Genomic DNA, 17,564 nt, shown 5'->3' with positions numbered 1-17,564 from the left:
AATAAAATCCAACTGTAATATATTTTGAAGATTCTTTCTATATTCTTTCTTTTAAAGTGTTCACAAATATTAGATTTCCCTTATGAAAGTAGTATCAAATTTAATATTTTGCCCTCTTATGGTTTTTGGAATTTATAAAGATTTAGTAGGCAATTGCTACTCTAAATATTACTTACAGAGCAGCTTAAAGCATTAAAGAAATTCTTATTCAACTCAAATAATTTAGATTATTTCAAATTGACTATTTATTTAGTGTTTATGAAGGTTCTCGCTCCAAGGTTTGTGGCATTTTTTGGTTCTCTTTCCCTAGGACTAGAGTCATCAATCTAAGGTCTGACACAGAAGCCGAATGGTTAAATGCAACAGACAGATTCCTTCCTGTTTGCACACTCACCCTGAGCTGAGCTGCAACCCAAATAGCAATGTTCCTCCGTATCTGCAGCGTGTGTGCTAATCAGTATCCACTTGACTGTTTAATCAGACTCCATTTACAGTTCTTTGTAGCTTTTAACATTTTAGTGTTCTTCCAGCAAAGCTTACTTCTCAGAAACATTCTTCATATTTTTAATGAGTGATTCTTACCAGTGGTATTTAAAAAAAAACTCTGAATATGAAAGCTGGCAGCCCTATTTCTTTAAAAAAATCATATACATTAAAGAGAACATGACTCTTGGCTCTCTAAAATGTGCACCCATTTTATACGTGCTACTGGATGGTGCCGCTCGAACGCGTCCCTACCGTTCTCCTTGTAGCCCATTCCCAAGATGACTTCGGGGGCTCTGTAGTAACGTGTCACCACGTACGGAGTCATCATGAAGCTCGTGCCTGCTGTCCTGGCCAGTCCAAAGTCCAGGATTTTCAATGTGCAATCAGACTTGACTACAATGTTACTTGGTTTTAAATCCTGCCAGTAGGAAGAGGGAAGACGTTAAAAGCCAGTGTCAAATGGAACATGTGATTCATCGACTCAATCAACAAAACAGCCTTGCAATAGCACTGATGGGGTCCCCCCTGCCTGCAAATTCCTATATGAGGCAAGTGATTACTGCTACAAAGAAGGTAAAAATTGGTTTTTGCATTTTTTAAATATGCCCAGAAAGCTTTTTAAACCCAGAAGAGAATTGTATTAACATTTTTACAATTTAGGCTCACTTTGGGAAAACAATAGAACAACATTTAAAATATATATAAAAATAGAAAACATATATCATTTATTGTCATCTGATAGGTTTCTCCTAGGAGAAATATAAATCTTTCGTTTATATTTCATTTCTAGGTCTGACAGAAGAACAGTTTAGGGCAGCTGTCTATGGAAATGGAAATGCATTGTCTTATTCCAACAGCATGCATGACCTCTGCCCATCAAGGAGCTACAAAGCATGAGGCTTGTCAGAAGCTGCCTCTCAGTGAGCTGAAACGTAACATTAAACAAGATCAACTACAGTATAGATAGAACTTCCTTCTATGTATTCGTGAACTACATGCTAATCCTATTATCAAAGAAATAAGGAAACATATCATATTTGACCAAGACCCGAGCATAAAGAAAATACTCTACAGTTGCTCTTTCTCTTCTCTGAAAGCATCTTCATTAGAATTCTGGAGCAGGTGCTCTTACCCTGTGAATAATTCCAGCAGAGTGGAGGTGCTTAATGCCACACAACATCTGGTACAGCAGGTACGACATTCGCTCGTGGTCTAGTTCCATCTGAATCACCTGACATAAGTTAGCATCCATCAGTTCCATTACCAAGTAACTAGAAGGCAAATCCACAATGTTAGTTCCAGGTCACAAGATCCATGAAGTCCTTCAATGTGGTCATAATCCTCGTAACTTTGTAAGTCTTCTGAACTTCCCAGCTCTGCCTTTGACTGAAGCAAGAATAGGAAAAAGTTCCAAGGACTGCATGTGTGTTAGCCATAGTAACTCTACCACCACGGTGCTAAGAGAAGCAGCATTTATTAGCATGTGGTTGACGCTCATATATTTTTTACCTTCGTCTTGCTCTCACTTTTCCCTGTATACCCTCGACACTTTCCTGAGTATTATGATTACGGGCAGGAAAAAAACTCTGAATCATTTCTCCCATGAAATTCAACGTATCTGTGTTAAAGAAGATGATAATGTGGAAGGGAATCACTTCCTCTCCTCTGCTTATCATCACTATACTTCTAGGTGGACTCTTTTTGCGCAGAATCAAAAGCACCACAAAAATAGAAATAAAGAATAAAGATAATTTTATCATATCACTTTTATCACTATTTCTCAAGATGAATTGACTCTTTCTAGAAAGCTCATGGAATCAGTTAATGACAATATATAAATAAGCTTTCTCTGACTGAGCCAAGAACATGGAACCAGTGACGTACATGGAGCCAGAGGCCACAATGGGGCAGACATGTCTTTCTATTAATTGGAAGTAACAGCACAAGCAGAATCTTCTCCACTTATGATTGGGTCCCTGTCGTTTGATCCCAGCTCTTACCTACCTTTGCTCTCTACAAGGGATTTCACCTATTTGTGGTGTGTGTGTACGCGCGTGTCATTTTCCCTTCAGCTATTTGAGTGCTGTGCTCTTCCTTCCTTCCTAAGTTTTGTTACTTACACATCTTGGAACTCCTCCAGCGTTTTCTGGGGTGTGAAGACATTTAATAAACTAATAATCTGGAAGAGAGAGAGTGGAAGGGACAGAAGAGAGAGAGAGAGAATGAATTATTTTAAAAGTATATTTAAGCATTTATTTTCCTACTTAACAAGAACTCTGTAGAGAGTGATGATAGCTAATATATTCGATAATAATTTGATTTATAATAAAATTGTTTATATTTTTATTAAAATAAAATTTAATTTATAATGTATTATATATTTCTGTCACAAAATATATTTAATATGTTTGTTATAATTTATTTATTGATAATAGTCATTATTAAAATAATGAATTCTCTCCCTTTATCCTTACTAAGAAGAACTACGGTAGAGAAAGAATTCTAGGAATTACCGGGCAGAACAGCATGACATCCGCCCTGGAGAATGACATCAACCAAACTGTTACTGTTATTACTTCTGACGGGGGAATGATTGTGGGAGCCCTGAAAGGTTTTGACCAGACCATTAATTTGATTTTGGATGAAAGCCATGAACGAGTATTCAGCTCTTCACAGGGAGTAGAGCAAGCGGTACTAGGATTGTACATTTAAGTGGTGACAATGTTGCAGTTCATTGGAGAAATTGATGAAGAGACAGATTCTGCGCTTCATTTGGGGAATATTCGAGCAGAACCTCTAAACTCTGTAGCACGCTGAAGAAAAACTACACTGGGACATCTGTAAATCTTTGTACAGAAACCGATTAGTCTGAGGATGACGTGCGGAATTTTTATGTACGTGTAATTGTGGATTTTTACTTCATATTGATTCACTGTAATTTGTAAATTATTTCCATGTTTTATTGAAAAAAACTTTTTTATTGCCTAACTCATAAATTTGGCATCTTGGTTTTATTTTTCTATGAAATAGAGTGAAAAGTCTCATAATCATTTTGAGAACTTAGAAAGAAATCAGTACTCTCTGATATTTTAATATTTTTGGAAAACTAGTGGAAAAGAGAAATTTATGTCCCATACAAATCAAGCATACAAATCACATCAATAGTACAGAATATATATGTTTCTTTCCCTGGTTTTGAGAAAGTCATAGGAAGGTAAATCCCATTTTCTGCAGTTATCTGAATCATCAGCATTTATCCCACTGCTCTGGTGGTGGCTTGCCAGTGCTTTTGAAAGTAGCTCCCTAGTTATTTAGAGGCACAGGTAGAGTAAAACTCTGGTTGAAAAAAGGAAAAATGCTGACAAAGTTTTAATAGATTGGGCCAAAAATTGAAACTTGAATATTAAGGATGACTTGGAAAGGTAGGATTGCTGGGGAGGATATTGTTAAAATCTTTGGATGCCCATTAGGTTAGATATGAAAGAAATATTAATACTGAATTTTACAGACAGTATATAATCTGAAAACATTGATTCCATGTAGTCTTAAAAGCCATTGCAGCTTTTAATTTTGGAGAATTGGGGAATTTCTAATATTAAAGAGTTTTTATTAAGTGTTGAAAAAATAAATTAAGTTTATTTTGAAGAAAATAAAAAAGAATTCCCTAGGCCTTTGCCTGTGATTGAAAGAGCTGAGACTCTAAAGTGGAGAAAGTCCTATAATGGTCCACCCAGGTGAGTTCCAAGGAAAAAAAGCTCTTGATGATCCTGATCTGAAGTGCTTTGCGAACACGTAATTCCATCTTTGCCCAACCCTATGAACAAGATGCCAGAGCACAATGTGTACACGGACAGTGGGGGCCAGCACCAGACTACAGCTAAAACAAAAAGGAGGTAACACGATGAATAAAGACCTTCACCTGTTAGTAATTAAACTTAAATTATAAAGAAATGTAGCATATTGTTCTGGGGGGGGGGGGATTTCCTTTGTTTTTTGGTTTTGTTTGCTTTGTTCCTTTTTTTTTAAAAAACATGCTCTCTGATTAATTTGGTTTCCTAACAGGGAAATATCTATAAAGTTCAGCCCTTCCACATCATATGGTTTTTAGATGATTTTTAAACAGAAAGCTACCACGAGGACCACGAAATCAAATTTAGCATACAGGCAGGGTAAACAATCTTAAGACGCAGAAATTGGAAAGTAAAGAAAGCCTTTCCTACTCAATTGGGACACATATTTTTTTTTTCCTCCAATCTCACAACCTCCCACTGCCAAGGTTTAAAAATAACAAAACTCACGTTTTTATGGTTCACGCACTTCATGAGGACCAGCTCCCGGTACGCTCTCTTGGCGTGTGTTTGGTTCTGAAAGGGTCTGCTGAGCTTCTTAATGGCCACATTTCTGTCAAGGACAGCATCATATGCAGCACTGCAGAGATCCAAGAGCAACCCAGAATTAAAAACAAAGGATCCCTTAGAAGTGCTGCCTGCCCAACTAAGGATATGGGTAAAGAAAATACTATTTTGGAATCCTACTCATATTCTGTCTCCTCAGGTCACACGCCAATCAGACTGTAAGTAAAGATATGAATGACTTGCAGAAAAAAAAAATTCCACTTAGTAGGAGAAGAAAGAGGAGAAGGGCTAGAAGGAGGAAGAGGAAGAATGGGAGATCTCGCCAAAAAATACAGCATATAATTGCATCAGCGAGTGGGAGGAAAACAGAAGAAAGAAAAGTGCTCAAATTTCCCACTGGCCATTTGACTGTGGCAAGTCATGTATTCTCTTTGGGCTTGAGTTTCAAATCTATTAATATATATTTAGGTTTTCTCTGGCTACAAAATTCCATTGTTCTTTGGTTATTTTAAATGGACATTTATTCTTTTCTCATTCACAAGAACCAGTTTTTAAGATGTAATGTTAATTGCAATGAAAGCACAGGTGGTTGATGATCAAAGCGCACTCATTAACAGTAACAAAGCTCAAAATACAAAACGCAATCAGAGGGAATTTCAGAAACATAAATAACTGCATTTAAATACAAAGACAAAAATAAATGCTTCTAACATTTGAAGCTTTCCAAATTATTTGAGAATGATAATTTACCATGCTTTGAAAAAGCAATCTAAACATATGGTACTAATTCTCTTGTACTCAGAATACATGGGTTTGGAGGTCACATGAGACAGTGAGAGAGGCACCTCTTGCCATTATACCTACTAATGCACTCACAAAATGTTTGTTCCCCATCTCTGTGATTTTGAGTTTCCAAGTCCAGCTTCTATAGTTTGAGCAGCGCCATTTATGCAACATGTAGTTGAGCGTTGTCTTGCAAGAGGATTGGCGTGTCTCTATTGACCAATCTCTGCTACTTAATCACAAGTATCCTCATCATTTCATCCAATTGGTTGCAGTAGACATCTGCTGTAATCCACTGAGCAGGTTTCATGAAGCTGTAGTGGATGATACCAGTGCTGGACCACCAAACAGACCCCATTTGCTTTTTCTGATGAATATTCGGTTTTGGACCGTGTTTTCGTACTTCATCTTTATCCAATCATTGTGTGAAACACTTGTGATTGTCAAAAAGAATCCATTTTTCATCACACATAACAATAGTGTGGAAATGATATAACTGTATGTTATGGCAGCAAAGAAAGGCAAGCTTTGAGATGATCTCTCTTCTGATGCACCTTTAATTCACGCAATACCCATCTATCCAGCTTCTTTACCTTGCCTACTTGTTTCAAATAGTCTAATATTGTTGGGATAGTAACATCAACCCTTGCTGCTAACTCATGCGTAGGTTGAGATGCGTTAGCTTCTACCACAGCTTTCAGCTCATCATTATCCACCTTAGTCTCAGGTTACCCACATGGCTCATTTTTAAGATGAAAATCATCAGAACAGAACTTCCCAAACCATCAATGTACTGTGCGTTCATTACTCACATCCTTCCCAAACACTTCGTTGATATTTTGAGCTGTCTGTGCAGCACTGGTTCCACGATGGAACTCATATTTGAAAATAACATGAATTTTTTACTTATCCACGGTTTCACAAAAATTGCTCTAAAAAAATCTCAAAGATAATCATAAACCAAACTGTGCTCTTAAAAGAATGAGGATGTACCTTCACAATAAAAATAAAACAAGAAGTGTTCAAAGCAAAATGTCAGATACCAGCTGTCTGACTTAGTACTTTAGGAAATCAGACATTTCATACTTAATAGCCTAATACCCCTCCCCCACCCCCCCACAAGTAGGTCCAGATACCCAGGTAGCCAGACAGACCGGTACATCCATGTTGTGACTGTCAGAGACTATAGCCAGTTAGCAATCTGATCAGAGTCTCCTTGGGCTGAATCTATCCTCTGCAGGCAACATTCTACTAATCAGGCTCTCTTTCAGAACATATGTGTAGGAATATTGCTTGTATTTGGTCAGCCTGACTGTAACATTTCTCATGATTTAATAAATCAGCATCTGATTTTATATGTGAGATGTTAGTAAGGCTTCTCTATGTGAGTCTGCGTCCCTGAGATACTGACCAGAACATGCAAGGTAGTGGGACATCCCCCTACCTCCTGTGGACTAACTGAGAAAATGTCACTCTCTGGGGGTTCTTGGTAGGCAAAAGACTGGCCAGTTTCTCCTAGAAATGTTGTGACATTCTCCCTCCCTCTATTACCCCCTCCTTAAAGCAATTTTAGGTATGAATCTCGGCTCTGCTGCTCACTAGATAGGTAGTTATGGGCAAGTTATTTACACTTTCTGGCATCTGTTTCCTCCTATTTAAAATGGAGATAGTAACAACGTGACAAGATTGCCATAAGGAGTAAAAGAGTTAATAGTGTATCCATAGGGCCTCACCTAGAGTGAGCACTCAGTAAATGGTGGCTATTGCTATTTTTAAATTCAGTGTTCTTTCCAGATTCATTATGTAATGTAGGGCAGACTAAATTCCTACAGCATATGCAACAATTGGACATGTAGGTACTAATCACCAGTTTTTAGTCTTTCTACGGATTGTAAATCTCTTCAACTGCACCATCATCTTGACCACATTTTTCAAGTCTGTCTCATGATATCATAAAAGATAGTGAAAAAAGGCAAAAGCTTTGTTAAAAATCTAGATACGTTATAGCCATATAGTTCTCGGACTTACCACTTTAATAAGCTATCTGATATGATTTGTTTTTAATGAACCCCCTAATCCCAGTGATCGCTGAGTATCATCTTAATGGCTCACAGGGTATTTTTTTCTAACCAATACAAGGAATAATGTGACGTTCAAAGGTGTCTCTTATAATCCCTTTCTTCCCTCTAAGGAAAATAAGAACTTTTGCCTATCTGCAGTCGTGTGCAACACTGTGGTTTGGCTCACTGAACTTCCATTTGACTCCACTATGTCATTCCTTTCGGTATCAGAGAGACTTCAGAGTTAAGTGTCCAACTCCCAGCGCTTCTGCAGCTTAGCACTCTGGATTCCAGTAAGGTCCTGCGGGTGTACCTATGAGATCTGTAAGGCAGAAGTCATCATCTTCTGGCATTTCTCGTTTGAAAAGCAAGGTCTCATGGAGATAAGAAGTTTTCTTCTGAAGCAATGATTCATGTCATTCTCCAGATTCCTGGTGAGAAGAAGAGTGAAGCAGAGGCCGCCGGGGACTCCGGGGTCCAGTCCCCAGTTGTCAGCACGATGGTAGAGCAGTGGCACAAGCAACAAGTGTGCGGTTCCAGGGCTATGATTCCCTAATCACAGCTTTGGTTGCATGTTCTGGAAATCTGGTGGTTTTAGGATACTTTCAGAAGTGGGAGCTGCCTGGTGATTCAGCTCTCTGCTGTCTGGGAGTCATTCCAGAAGACTCAGACTAGAGCCCACTCCCCCAGCCCTTCCTTCCAGTGATTTTGCAGGCACCCATTTACCGTATTAGATCTCTGCCTGTTTAAAATGTTTCTGTCTCCTGCCATGGACCCTGGCTGACACTACAATCTTTCCAATTTTCCGTAATCCCTCAGTGATTACTGGCAGCAGTTTAGCAAATACATCTGCAAATTGGCATCACTGATGCTGGACAGTCACAAATTATGTCTGAAACTTTTCCATTACTCCTGAATCATCCTTTTTTTCCCTAAGTGTCCTGGGGCGGGGGGGGGGATCTTACTTTTTTCCCAGAAATTTTTTCTTTCTTTTATCTTTGTGCAGATAAAAACAGAGATAAATCTTTATGAAGATTTGCCAGGAACTTTCTAGCCATTTTATTCAAGACTTTCTAGCAACTTCTTGACATATAGTACTAACACACCTCCACTTCGACCAGCTCTGTTCTGCAAAGAACGATATAGCCTTCTGTTGTTATGCTCCTATCACTTTTGATGATGCTACAAAGCTATGTTTACCTCCTTACGTGTATTTATACGCACACAAACACACGCATACACAGGCAAATCCCTGCAGGCAAGTCTTGTTCTCAACATATTTATTAGCTATTTTTTCTTCGTACAATCGCAGACAACCTCTTACACAAATGTTCTTCTACCTAAATCATAATCATTGACTTGGTATTTTTTCTTATCCCCCTTCCGTTTCACATTTAAAATGTTCTTGATCATATTAATATGTTTGTGGGGAAAAAAAATCCCTAGGCATGATGAGAAGAACTTTATCTCTTAAGCAACAACAAAAATATCAATGGAGCATCTTAAACATCTTAAGCCATAAGCCCAGCAAGCCACATTGTGTCCTGACGTTGTACCCTTCATTGCTGTTTCCATAATCTCGCAATCTCGCTTGACCTTTCCAAAGGCTGGGACCGGAAACCGAGAGAACCCTGTTGTTGAACCTGCTTCTGCCTCAGGGCTTTTGCAGTTGCTCCTCTTTCTGCCGGCAATGCTCTTCTTGCATCCTCACTAAGCTGACCCCTTTTGTTCATTCAGGTTTCAGCCCAAATATCATCTCCGCAGAGGGGCCTTCTTTCATCACCCAATCAAAAGTTAACAGTTGACATTTTGGTTAATTTACTATCATTGAATGGTTTGGTTGTATCGGTTTGGTTACATTTGGTAGGGACGCTTTGATTATAAGTGGTAGAATTCTGACTAGTAACAAGTAATAAAGATATTCATTATATCCTGTAACAGAAAGTCTGGAAGTAGCCTCACCCCGGTTTCAGGGATACATTATGACTTTTGTGGGCCCCAGGCACTTTTATCTTCTGGTTTTCTGCAAATTGGTCCTCAGCAAGTAGGTGACAAGAAGCTAATAATAGAATAACTCCGTTAGTGCCTCAAAGGGCAGTGCTGTAGGTGCTGGAATGCACAGAGATTCCCAATAAGGAATAAAGGGTTTATTGCCCCAGATCCTGGGATTGCTGCTGGCAGACAGCCCCTTAGCCGTTAGTCCTCTTTGAGGATGATCTCAGCTGAAAAGAGCTGCCTCAGTTACACCCTCTGCACAGGCAGCCTCATTCAGTGACTGCCGAACGTGGGATTATAGCAGCCCGGCCAGTTCATGCCAACTCAGAACAGATGGCCAGGCTCACTCCATCTCCAGAACTCTCAATGAGCTCAGCGGAGCCTTCCACCGCGACTGCATTGCAGCTGAATTTCTGCCGCTACGTTCTTCCCTCTTTTTCCATAGGCATTGACCCCTTAAACACTCTCTAATAAATCTCCTACATCAAATTACCATCTCAAAGTGGACTTCCTGGGGAATACTATGTTTGACGAGCAGTAACTCATGGCCAAAGACAGCAATATGCTGTGGAGTTCACCTGGATGCTTCTCTAAGCAAAAGGCCGGATCCGATTGTGCATAAAGGTGGCTTGACTCCAAGCTCAGCACCGAGAGAAGCCATTGCATTTATGTATCCAACTAACCTGGATGACCAAGCACAGTTACAGAGTTTTCAATCAAAACCACTTTGAACTTGACGGGCAATAGAGTGGAAGCAGGGGCAACGAGTAGGGCTCAGAGCCAAGTGCTCAGAGACGGTAGCAGAGGCAGCAGCTCTTCCAAACACGAGAACACGAACTAGCACTTTCTTACAGCCCTTCCGCAGACTAGTCCTGCAAAATCCACAAAGCTGCTAGGCTGCCATTTGACAGGATAAGTTGAAACTTGGAAAATTATAATTTAGCTTGATTTGAAATATATGAGGGGCATAGAGACTGGTCAAGTCCTGCTATAAAATGTAGAGGGACATCCTTGCTACACTGATTTATTCTGTGGCATAAATCTGTAATTATATATTTTTTGTGTATTTTATTCAAAATATTAAGGGGGTACATATGTTGTTACATGGATACCTTTTATAATGTTTAAGTCAGGGCTATTAGCGTGCCCATCACCCAAATAGCATTCACTGTACCTGACAGATAGGCTTTTACCCTTCTCCTCCTGCCTTCTTGATTTCCAATGACATTTACATCTCTTTGTGCCCATGTGTGCTCATCAATTAGTTCCCAATTATTAGAGTGTCCATATGGTGTTTGTTTTTCCATTCCCGAGACACTTCACTTAGTTCAAAATGTTGACACTGAAGATAGATTACTTGTTTTTCCAATGATAACACAAATACAAAACTTTTGCAGAGTAAAATCGTACTAGAACCAATGTTCTTACCACACTAACAAATCTATGGAGTAGAAATGGACTTTGACTTGGTTGTGGTACAAATATAACTCATGTTGTGTCCAAATAAATTGCAATATTCTGCAAATCAAAATAGAGTGTAGGTGCCAAGATTTACAAATATTTACAAATATATACACAATTAGAATAAATTTATTGCAAAATTTTGGCGACGGAGCTGATGTTGAATCAAAAAAATAAAGACATTTCAGCATGGCAATTGGCATTTTCTTGGCAACCCTCATAATTCTGATTGAAGAACAACTTTTGACAAGCAATCTTCTAAATTTTGGATGCTTTTCTTGCAAAACCACATAGTAATGTTTAATCATAGTATTTAATCAATGGAGCACCCCAATACCTCAGCTCTTGAAACATTTAGGAAATAGCTATTGTTATAAACAAAACTTGCAACTAGGATCACACTAGAATGTGATGGAAGGGACTGAAGCAAGTAAGTAACTGGATAAATCAAATGAAATAATGTCTTCTCAAAGACAGGATGAGATTTAGTTTTGAAATTCCATAGTTATGCTTTAGAATATCTTTATTTGTGAGAATAATCTTTTGATAGAGTTCAAGGATGTACTTGTATCCTGTGTAGGACTTGATGGAGTTTTTAATTTTAGAATATTCATATTCTGTAAAGGATTGAAATATGACTGTAAAGACTTATAATTTTTCAGCATCAAAATTTGACAAACCATTCAAAATCTAGGCAATCTATTTGACATATTTTGTCTTATGAAATTATTTCTTCAATAAAGGAACTCTAAGTGAAGAGGGAAAAGTCAGTGTCTGTGGAAAAACTTGGACTGAAATATTTTTAAATTACAATATAAAAATTAGAATTGAGAATATTTTCAATTTAGCAAAATTTGTTCTTACCAGATACCTAATCCTCTTTAGGGAGTATTTTTCAAATAAAAATATTATGATCTATAGTGAATGTATCAATATTTCAAATTTACCATAACATGCAATTTTGAAGATTCCCAGAAATTTCACAAAAAGTTAAAAATAATAAAACCACATTGAAAGACTGACTTTGGAAAAATACCGGTGAAACTGTATTACAGACAGATAGGGCCAAGAAGTTTCAGCTGATTAAAATACATGCGATGTATCAAGTGTAATTATTCTTCTCATCTTTTCTGATATTTAGGTAATCAGTGTAAATAAATTTAAAAATTTTAATTATATTTTTATTTCAGTTTTTAAGAATAAGTTTACTTAAAACAAATTTCAATGGCACTATTTGGACATCCATCAGTACAATATAATTTAGCATGCACTTTCTTTCACTGTCAAAATTTTCACAACTTGGAGATAAATGATACGGTCTCCAGCTGCTCATGGCCACTGTGCTTTGGGTCTAAGAGGGCTTTGCCCATCACTTCCACAAGATAAAAGAAGCAGAACCAAGAACTTGCTCTTCTAGGGTTACTGGTACATTCCCACCATTGGCCATTCCCTAGCAATAAAATTCAAAGTGTGATTTATGTTTATTTGGTTTTTTTTAACAAGATTCACCTTATAAATCTAAATGGCAATTCAGGTGAGCATCAGCACCTGGATGGCGTCAGAGTTAGCTAAGGAGTTTCCGGCAGAGATTATTGAGTGTATCACCTTTATTTGTGCAAGAAACTCAACAGTGAAACAGTGACTCTCAAAGTGGCCTTGTAGTGAGAATGTGCCATGTGTAAAGTTAATGACCTAAAGACATTAAGGTATTTCTTTGGCTCACAGGTTGGTGCTATTTCTTGAGACCTGTAGAATTGATTAGATCCATTGAGTGGTCTACAGGAATTACAAACTCACGTAGGGCATACAATCGTGATAAGAATAAACTTCATTGCCCAGCCCATGAGCCTACTTTTCCTTCCTGTAAGCCTGGCCAGCACAGTGTTTCTTACTTTACGATTGTCCTCCACCAGCCTGACATCTGATGTAGCTCCGCTAACTATGCATGACTCTCAACATCTCTTGCCTCTGAAAAATGTATGTTCGCTAATGTTTATGCCCTGGATTTCTTTCCTTTGTCACTGCTCTTTTCCTCTTTATCTACTATTTATCTTTTCTTTTTTTATTTCCTCTACTCAATCACTATTTAAGCTGACATTTATGAAATTGAACTCTATTTCTGCAGCAGTTTATTTGTACCATAATCGTGATATACTTATCATATATTGCTTTTTATTGCATTTTCTTGCTATCCTCAAAGTTGTCGTGCTCTTTAGTGGCCCAAATCCTGAAGGATTTAGCTCTGTATTCCCTACATGTTTGTTGCATGAAATAATATTGGTTATTGCTAAATGTTTTATTTCCAGAGCTTTAAATATTTTAGAAAAAGAGCACTGTATGAGCTAAAGGACAAAAGCTTAATCTAAGCAACATCTATTAACTTAATGCTGTGTTACTCAAGATGCCAAGATTTTATCTGTAGCTAAGATCTCTTTCACAAAAGTCCTGACTTATATATACAACTGTCTACTAAACACCTCTAATTGGATGTCTTAGAAATATCTCAAAATTAATTTGCCTCAAACTGAATGAACTTTTGATTTGTCTCTTTAACCTTAAATTGCCCTTCTCCAATCTTTCTCTTAAATACCTATTTGTTCAATCAAGTACAGAAGTCTTCTTCATTTTCCTCCTCTTGTCCCCTCCCCATATCCAATCCATGAAGAAGGACTGTTTTTACCTCCAGGGTATATTTTCAAATTGGTCTGCTTTACTCTCAGTCTATTTCTACCTCCATTCGTCACTCCAGGGACTGCCCCTTATTATGTAATATATATATATATATATATATATATATAATATATCCCTTTGCATTAATCCTTGCTTCCCTCCAACCTATACCTCACAATCTTTAGAGGGTCTCTTCTAAATTTGACTATTCCTGCCATATTATTTTGTGTCCGAGAACTCTGCTTCTTATATACATAGCCCTTGTTAAGAAAATGTCTAATTCACAGCATGAATAAAATAACTAATAGAATGCACCTCGTAAATTTGTTAGGAGAATTATATTAGCTTAATTTTTAACAACTCATCCCACTTCTTGATTGGAAGTCCCATGAGGGCGGGGGCCACAGTGATCTTGCTCACTTTTGAATCAAGAGCATAGTACCGTGTCTGGCATACAGTTGGCCCCAGATAAAAAATTGTTAAATAAGTAAACCAGCTGATGATTGAAGTACTCCTAATGGTAGAGGATTGATAGTTATTATGTTTCTATAAACATGACTCAAATAGCCTCTAAATGTTTTTGAAGTTATATGTTTCTTTAAAATTCATGTAAAATTTGTATTTTAATCCCATGTATATATCTCCATGTTTATTCTAATACAAAATCTCATTTACCCACAGCCCTTCACCTTCTCATGAAATTTGGATTCCGAGAAGGCTTGCCATGTTTATCTCAGGGCTTTGAGTTCTCCTGACATACTGTGTCTATACCTCCCTGGTCAGGCCCCCACCCTGCGGCACAAAGACTTCACTTTGAAAATTGGAAGATTAATAGACTGTTTCCTTTTTACTAAAATTTGATTAGCATATTCTATACAACCATAATGTGACTATATTTTCTTTCACCAGCAAATGTTTTCCAAATATCAAATAATTTACTCCATTCATTTTAGCAGAGATCAACTAAATTAATCCTCACACTGATAACTAGCAATGTAAAGCTTAGGTCAACCTAAATTGTAAAGACAATATAATTGTTGACTCTAGATCAAAAAAGAACTATAAGGAGGCAATCTTGATTTTATTGTAGTATTACTCAAATAATCTTAGAAACTAGAGTTTGTTTTTAAAGTCCTCATACTTTGCATATACTAGCAACTTAATTCTCACTAAAACCACATGAAATAAGTATTATTATAATCTTGGTCTCGTTCTTTTTACTATTCTTGCAACTTTCCTGTGTTTGAAATTACTTAGAAATAAGAGGCAAATATTTGTATTATGTATATATAGGTGCACAACACATACTGAAAAAATTAAAATATAACTGATATCGTTGCATTGTGACACTGTGAGATTTTTAATTTCCCTTTGGTTTTTCCAGGACTTAGGATTTCCTATAATTTTTGTTATCTTTATTATTGAAGCAAAAACTATGTTTGCAAGCCATTCCACTAAGATAGCAGCATCATTCTCATTACAGTGAATGCTGCAAAGTGTAAACAAGAAAATTCCTACACATCTTTCTGATTCTAATTTTACAGTTAATTCATTCTTTTATTCAGTTATACATTTGCTCAACAAAGAGTTAAGCAAATTTATTTAGATAATTGAGAGAGCTGATAACATAAAAATCATTTCATGTTAATAACTAGAACTTGCACTTATTTTCTGGAAAGGTATTAACATTAACTTGCTGTATTTTTACAGAAACTTGACAAGCTAGTAGAGATAAGGAAACTGAGGCACAGAATTGGTTAAGTAATGTACTCACGAAACAATTAGTGCATAGGCAGAGTCTTCTCCTATTGCAGCTTTATATAAACTTTCTTTGTGTTTGTAAAAGAAAAAAAAAATTGAGCTTCCAGGAAATACTAAAAACCAAAAGCTTAGAAAAATCACAAAATTGTTTCAACAAGACCAATGTCTGAGAAATGTGGTAAAACCAGATAAACGGCAAGTAAATTCTGCAACTGTTAGTTGGTTTTTGTTTATTTTAAATAAACGTAAAAGATTGTTCAGCCAAGATTTGGTCTATATAGTAGTCTTCTCACATAACCTACTTCCTTAAGTATTTTAAACCATTGAAAATTGGCACTTTGAGACTACACAGTGGAATTTCTTTGCACAATTATCTAAAAAGTACCACTCACACCAATCAAATACAAGTATTGATTTTACTCCTAAATGCAAATCCTCCTCTTGCACTCCTCACCTTTCTTCCTGTTGCTTGGTGTCATTAACAACCAGTGTACTGACCCTAAATGGATTTCCTGGGCAGCTGGTTTTAACAGCCCTCCCCACAGCATCCTGCTTTTGTGGTTTTGTGTGCTCAGTTTAGGAACATAACAGGAAACACTAATAAGCACCAAAATGGAAAGGAGATTTATTTATGTATTCTTTTGCGATACAGCCTAAGTTTGGAGAAAGGTCAGAATGCACCACACTCACTTTAACAATAATAAAAATTGTCTTACCAATGTTCTTTCCTTGGCATTGGCAAAAATGAAAACGTGTACCGGTGTGTGTGTGTGTGTGTGTGTACACGTGCATGTGTGCATATGTATTTTTATTAACTCATCTTATTCTAGGACAGCAGAGCTGCTATATAGGTGAAATCACTTGAACACTTAAATTCTGTGTCCTCTGGGAAGATAAAAATTATATCTCTTTTTGTCTCTTTGCTAAGCACTACAAGGAAATGGAATCCTACTGTCCGTTTCTTTTTAATTTGAACTAATACTTTTGAAAATTAAGTTCATTTCAGATTTTTGTGAGCTATCTCTTCATTCATTCATCAAAAATTTGCTGGTATTCTATGATTTCTCTCTTTTTTTTTTTTCCCACTTATTGGATATTTTTATTTGGATAAAATAAAAGACTTCACAGAAGGTTAAATTTAAATGTTAATAAATCATGTCATATATTACAGAATCAAACAAGAACTTGCTATATTTATTGTAGTAGGTACAGAACAGTACAAATTAAGTCTCTTGTACTCAAAGAATTGTAACATATTGAGAAATACAGAATAGATTAAAATCGAAGTATTAGATCAAAAGGAGAAAATACCAGATGCTGATGGAAAAGTCTAGCTTTAAGGAAAAATGGAGAATGGTAAAGATAGAACAATTGCTGGAGAAATGTTCTTGAGGTAATGAAATGAAGGGGGATCTAGTCACAAGTGTAAGATGGACTTATGTGGGATAAAACGCTTTGGACACAGCATCAGCAGGGAAAGAAAATTAAATGGGTTCAGATGTTAGTCTGTAGGTAAATGGGATAGTGGTGCAGAGCTTATGGATATTCATTTCTGATGGCTTTTAGTTTTGCTGTGAAACAGGAAGCAAGATCATCAGATCTTGAGAAAGAGGATGGGGAAAAAGGTGTTGGAGTTTTGAGGAAAGAGGAGAAGGAATGAAATTGTCACCTAATACAGGAGGAAGGTAAACAGACTAGAGATCCTGGACGGTGATAAAGGCTCACTTATTCTTGCTGGTCTGAAATTCAGGAGAGACCAGACAAAATATATGTTTTTCTGCAGGCCCAGTCAGCTATCCTAGAGCTGAGGAGTTGGATTTAACTACCATTGGAGTTTTGCTGGGAAAGAAGAGGGGAAGATAGTGAAAGTTTATATGTGGGATCGATTATAACATGAGGCATAACATCTAAACTGTGTAAGGAGGAAAATGAGTACACAAGGGTAGACAAGAACAGAAAAATAATGGCAGATTGTAGATTATAGATTCTGGTA

The 17,564-nt window shown here is 37.0% G+C and overlaps 1 protein-coding gene across 4 annotated transcripts in view; it reads right to left on the bottom strand.

The window, feature by feature from the left end:
* MAPK10 (mitogen-activated protein kinase 10) overlaps positions 1–17,564 on the bottom strand; it is a 96,911-nt gene that overhangs the window by 44,075 nt on the left and 35,272 nt on the right. For all 4 annotated transcript variants that reach the window (XM_069485539.1, XM_069485538.1, XM_069485540.1 and 1 more), the window contains 4 exons: positions 4,785–4,914; positions 2,607–2,665; positions 1,619–1,757; positions 739–904 (listed from right to left, as the gene is read on the bottom strand). In XM_069485539.1, the coding sequence (XP_069341640.1) occupies positions 739–904; positions 1,619–1,757; positions 2,607–2,665; positions 4,785–4,914 (494 nt within the window). The remainder of the gene's footprint in view (positions 1–738; positions 905–1,618; positions 1,758–2,606; positions 2,666–4,784; positions 4,915–17,564) is intronic.

Source organism: Eulemur rufifrons, chromosome 13 (assembly GCF_041146395.1).
Source record: "Eulemur rufifrons isolate Redbay chromosome 13, OSU_ERuf_1, whole genome shotgun sequence".
Taxonomy (NCBI): Eukaryota; Metazoa; Chordata; class Mammalia; order Primates; family Lemuridae; genus Eulemur; species Eulemur rufifrons.
Note: the sequence above shows the minus strand (reverse complement) of the source record. Positions and strands in the feature narration are given on the sequence as shown.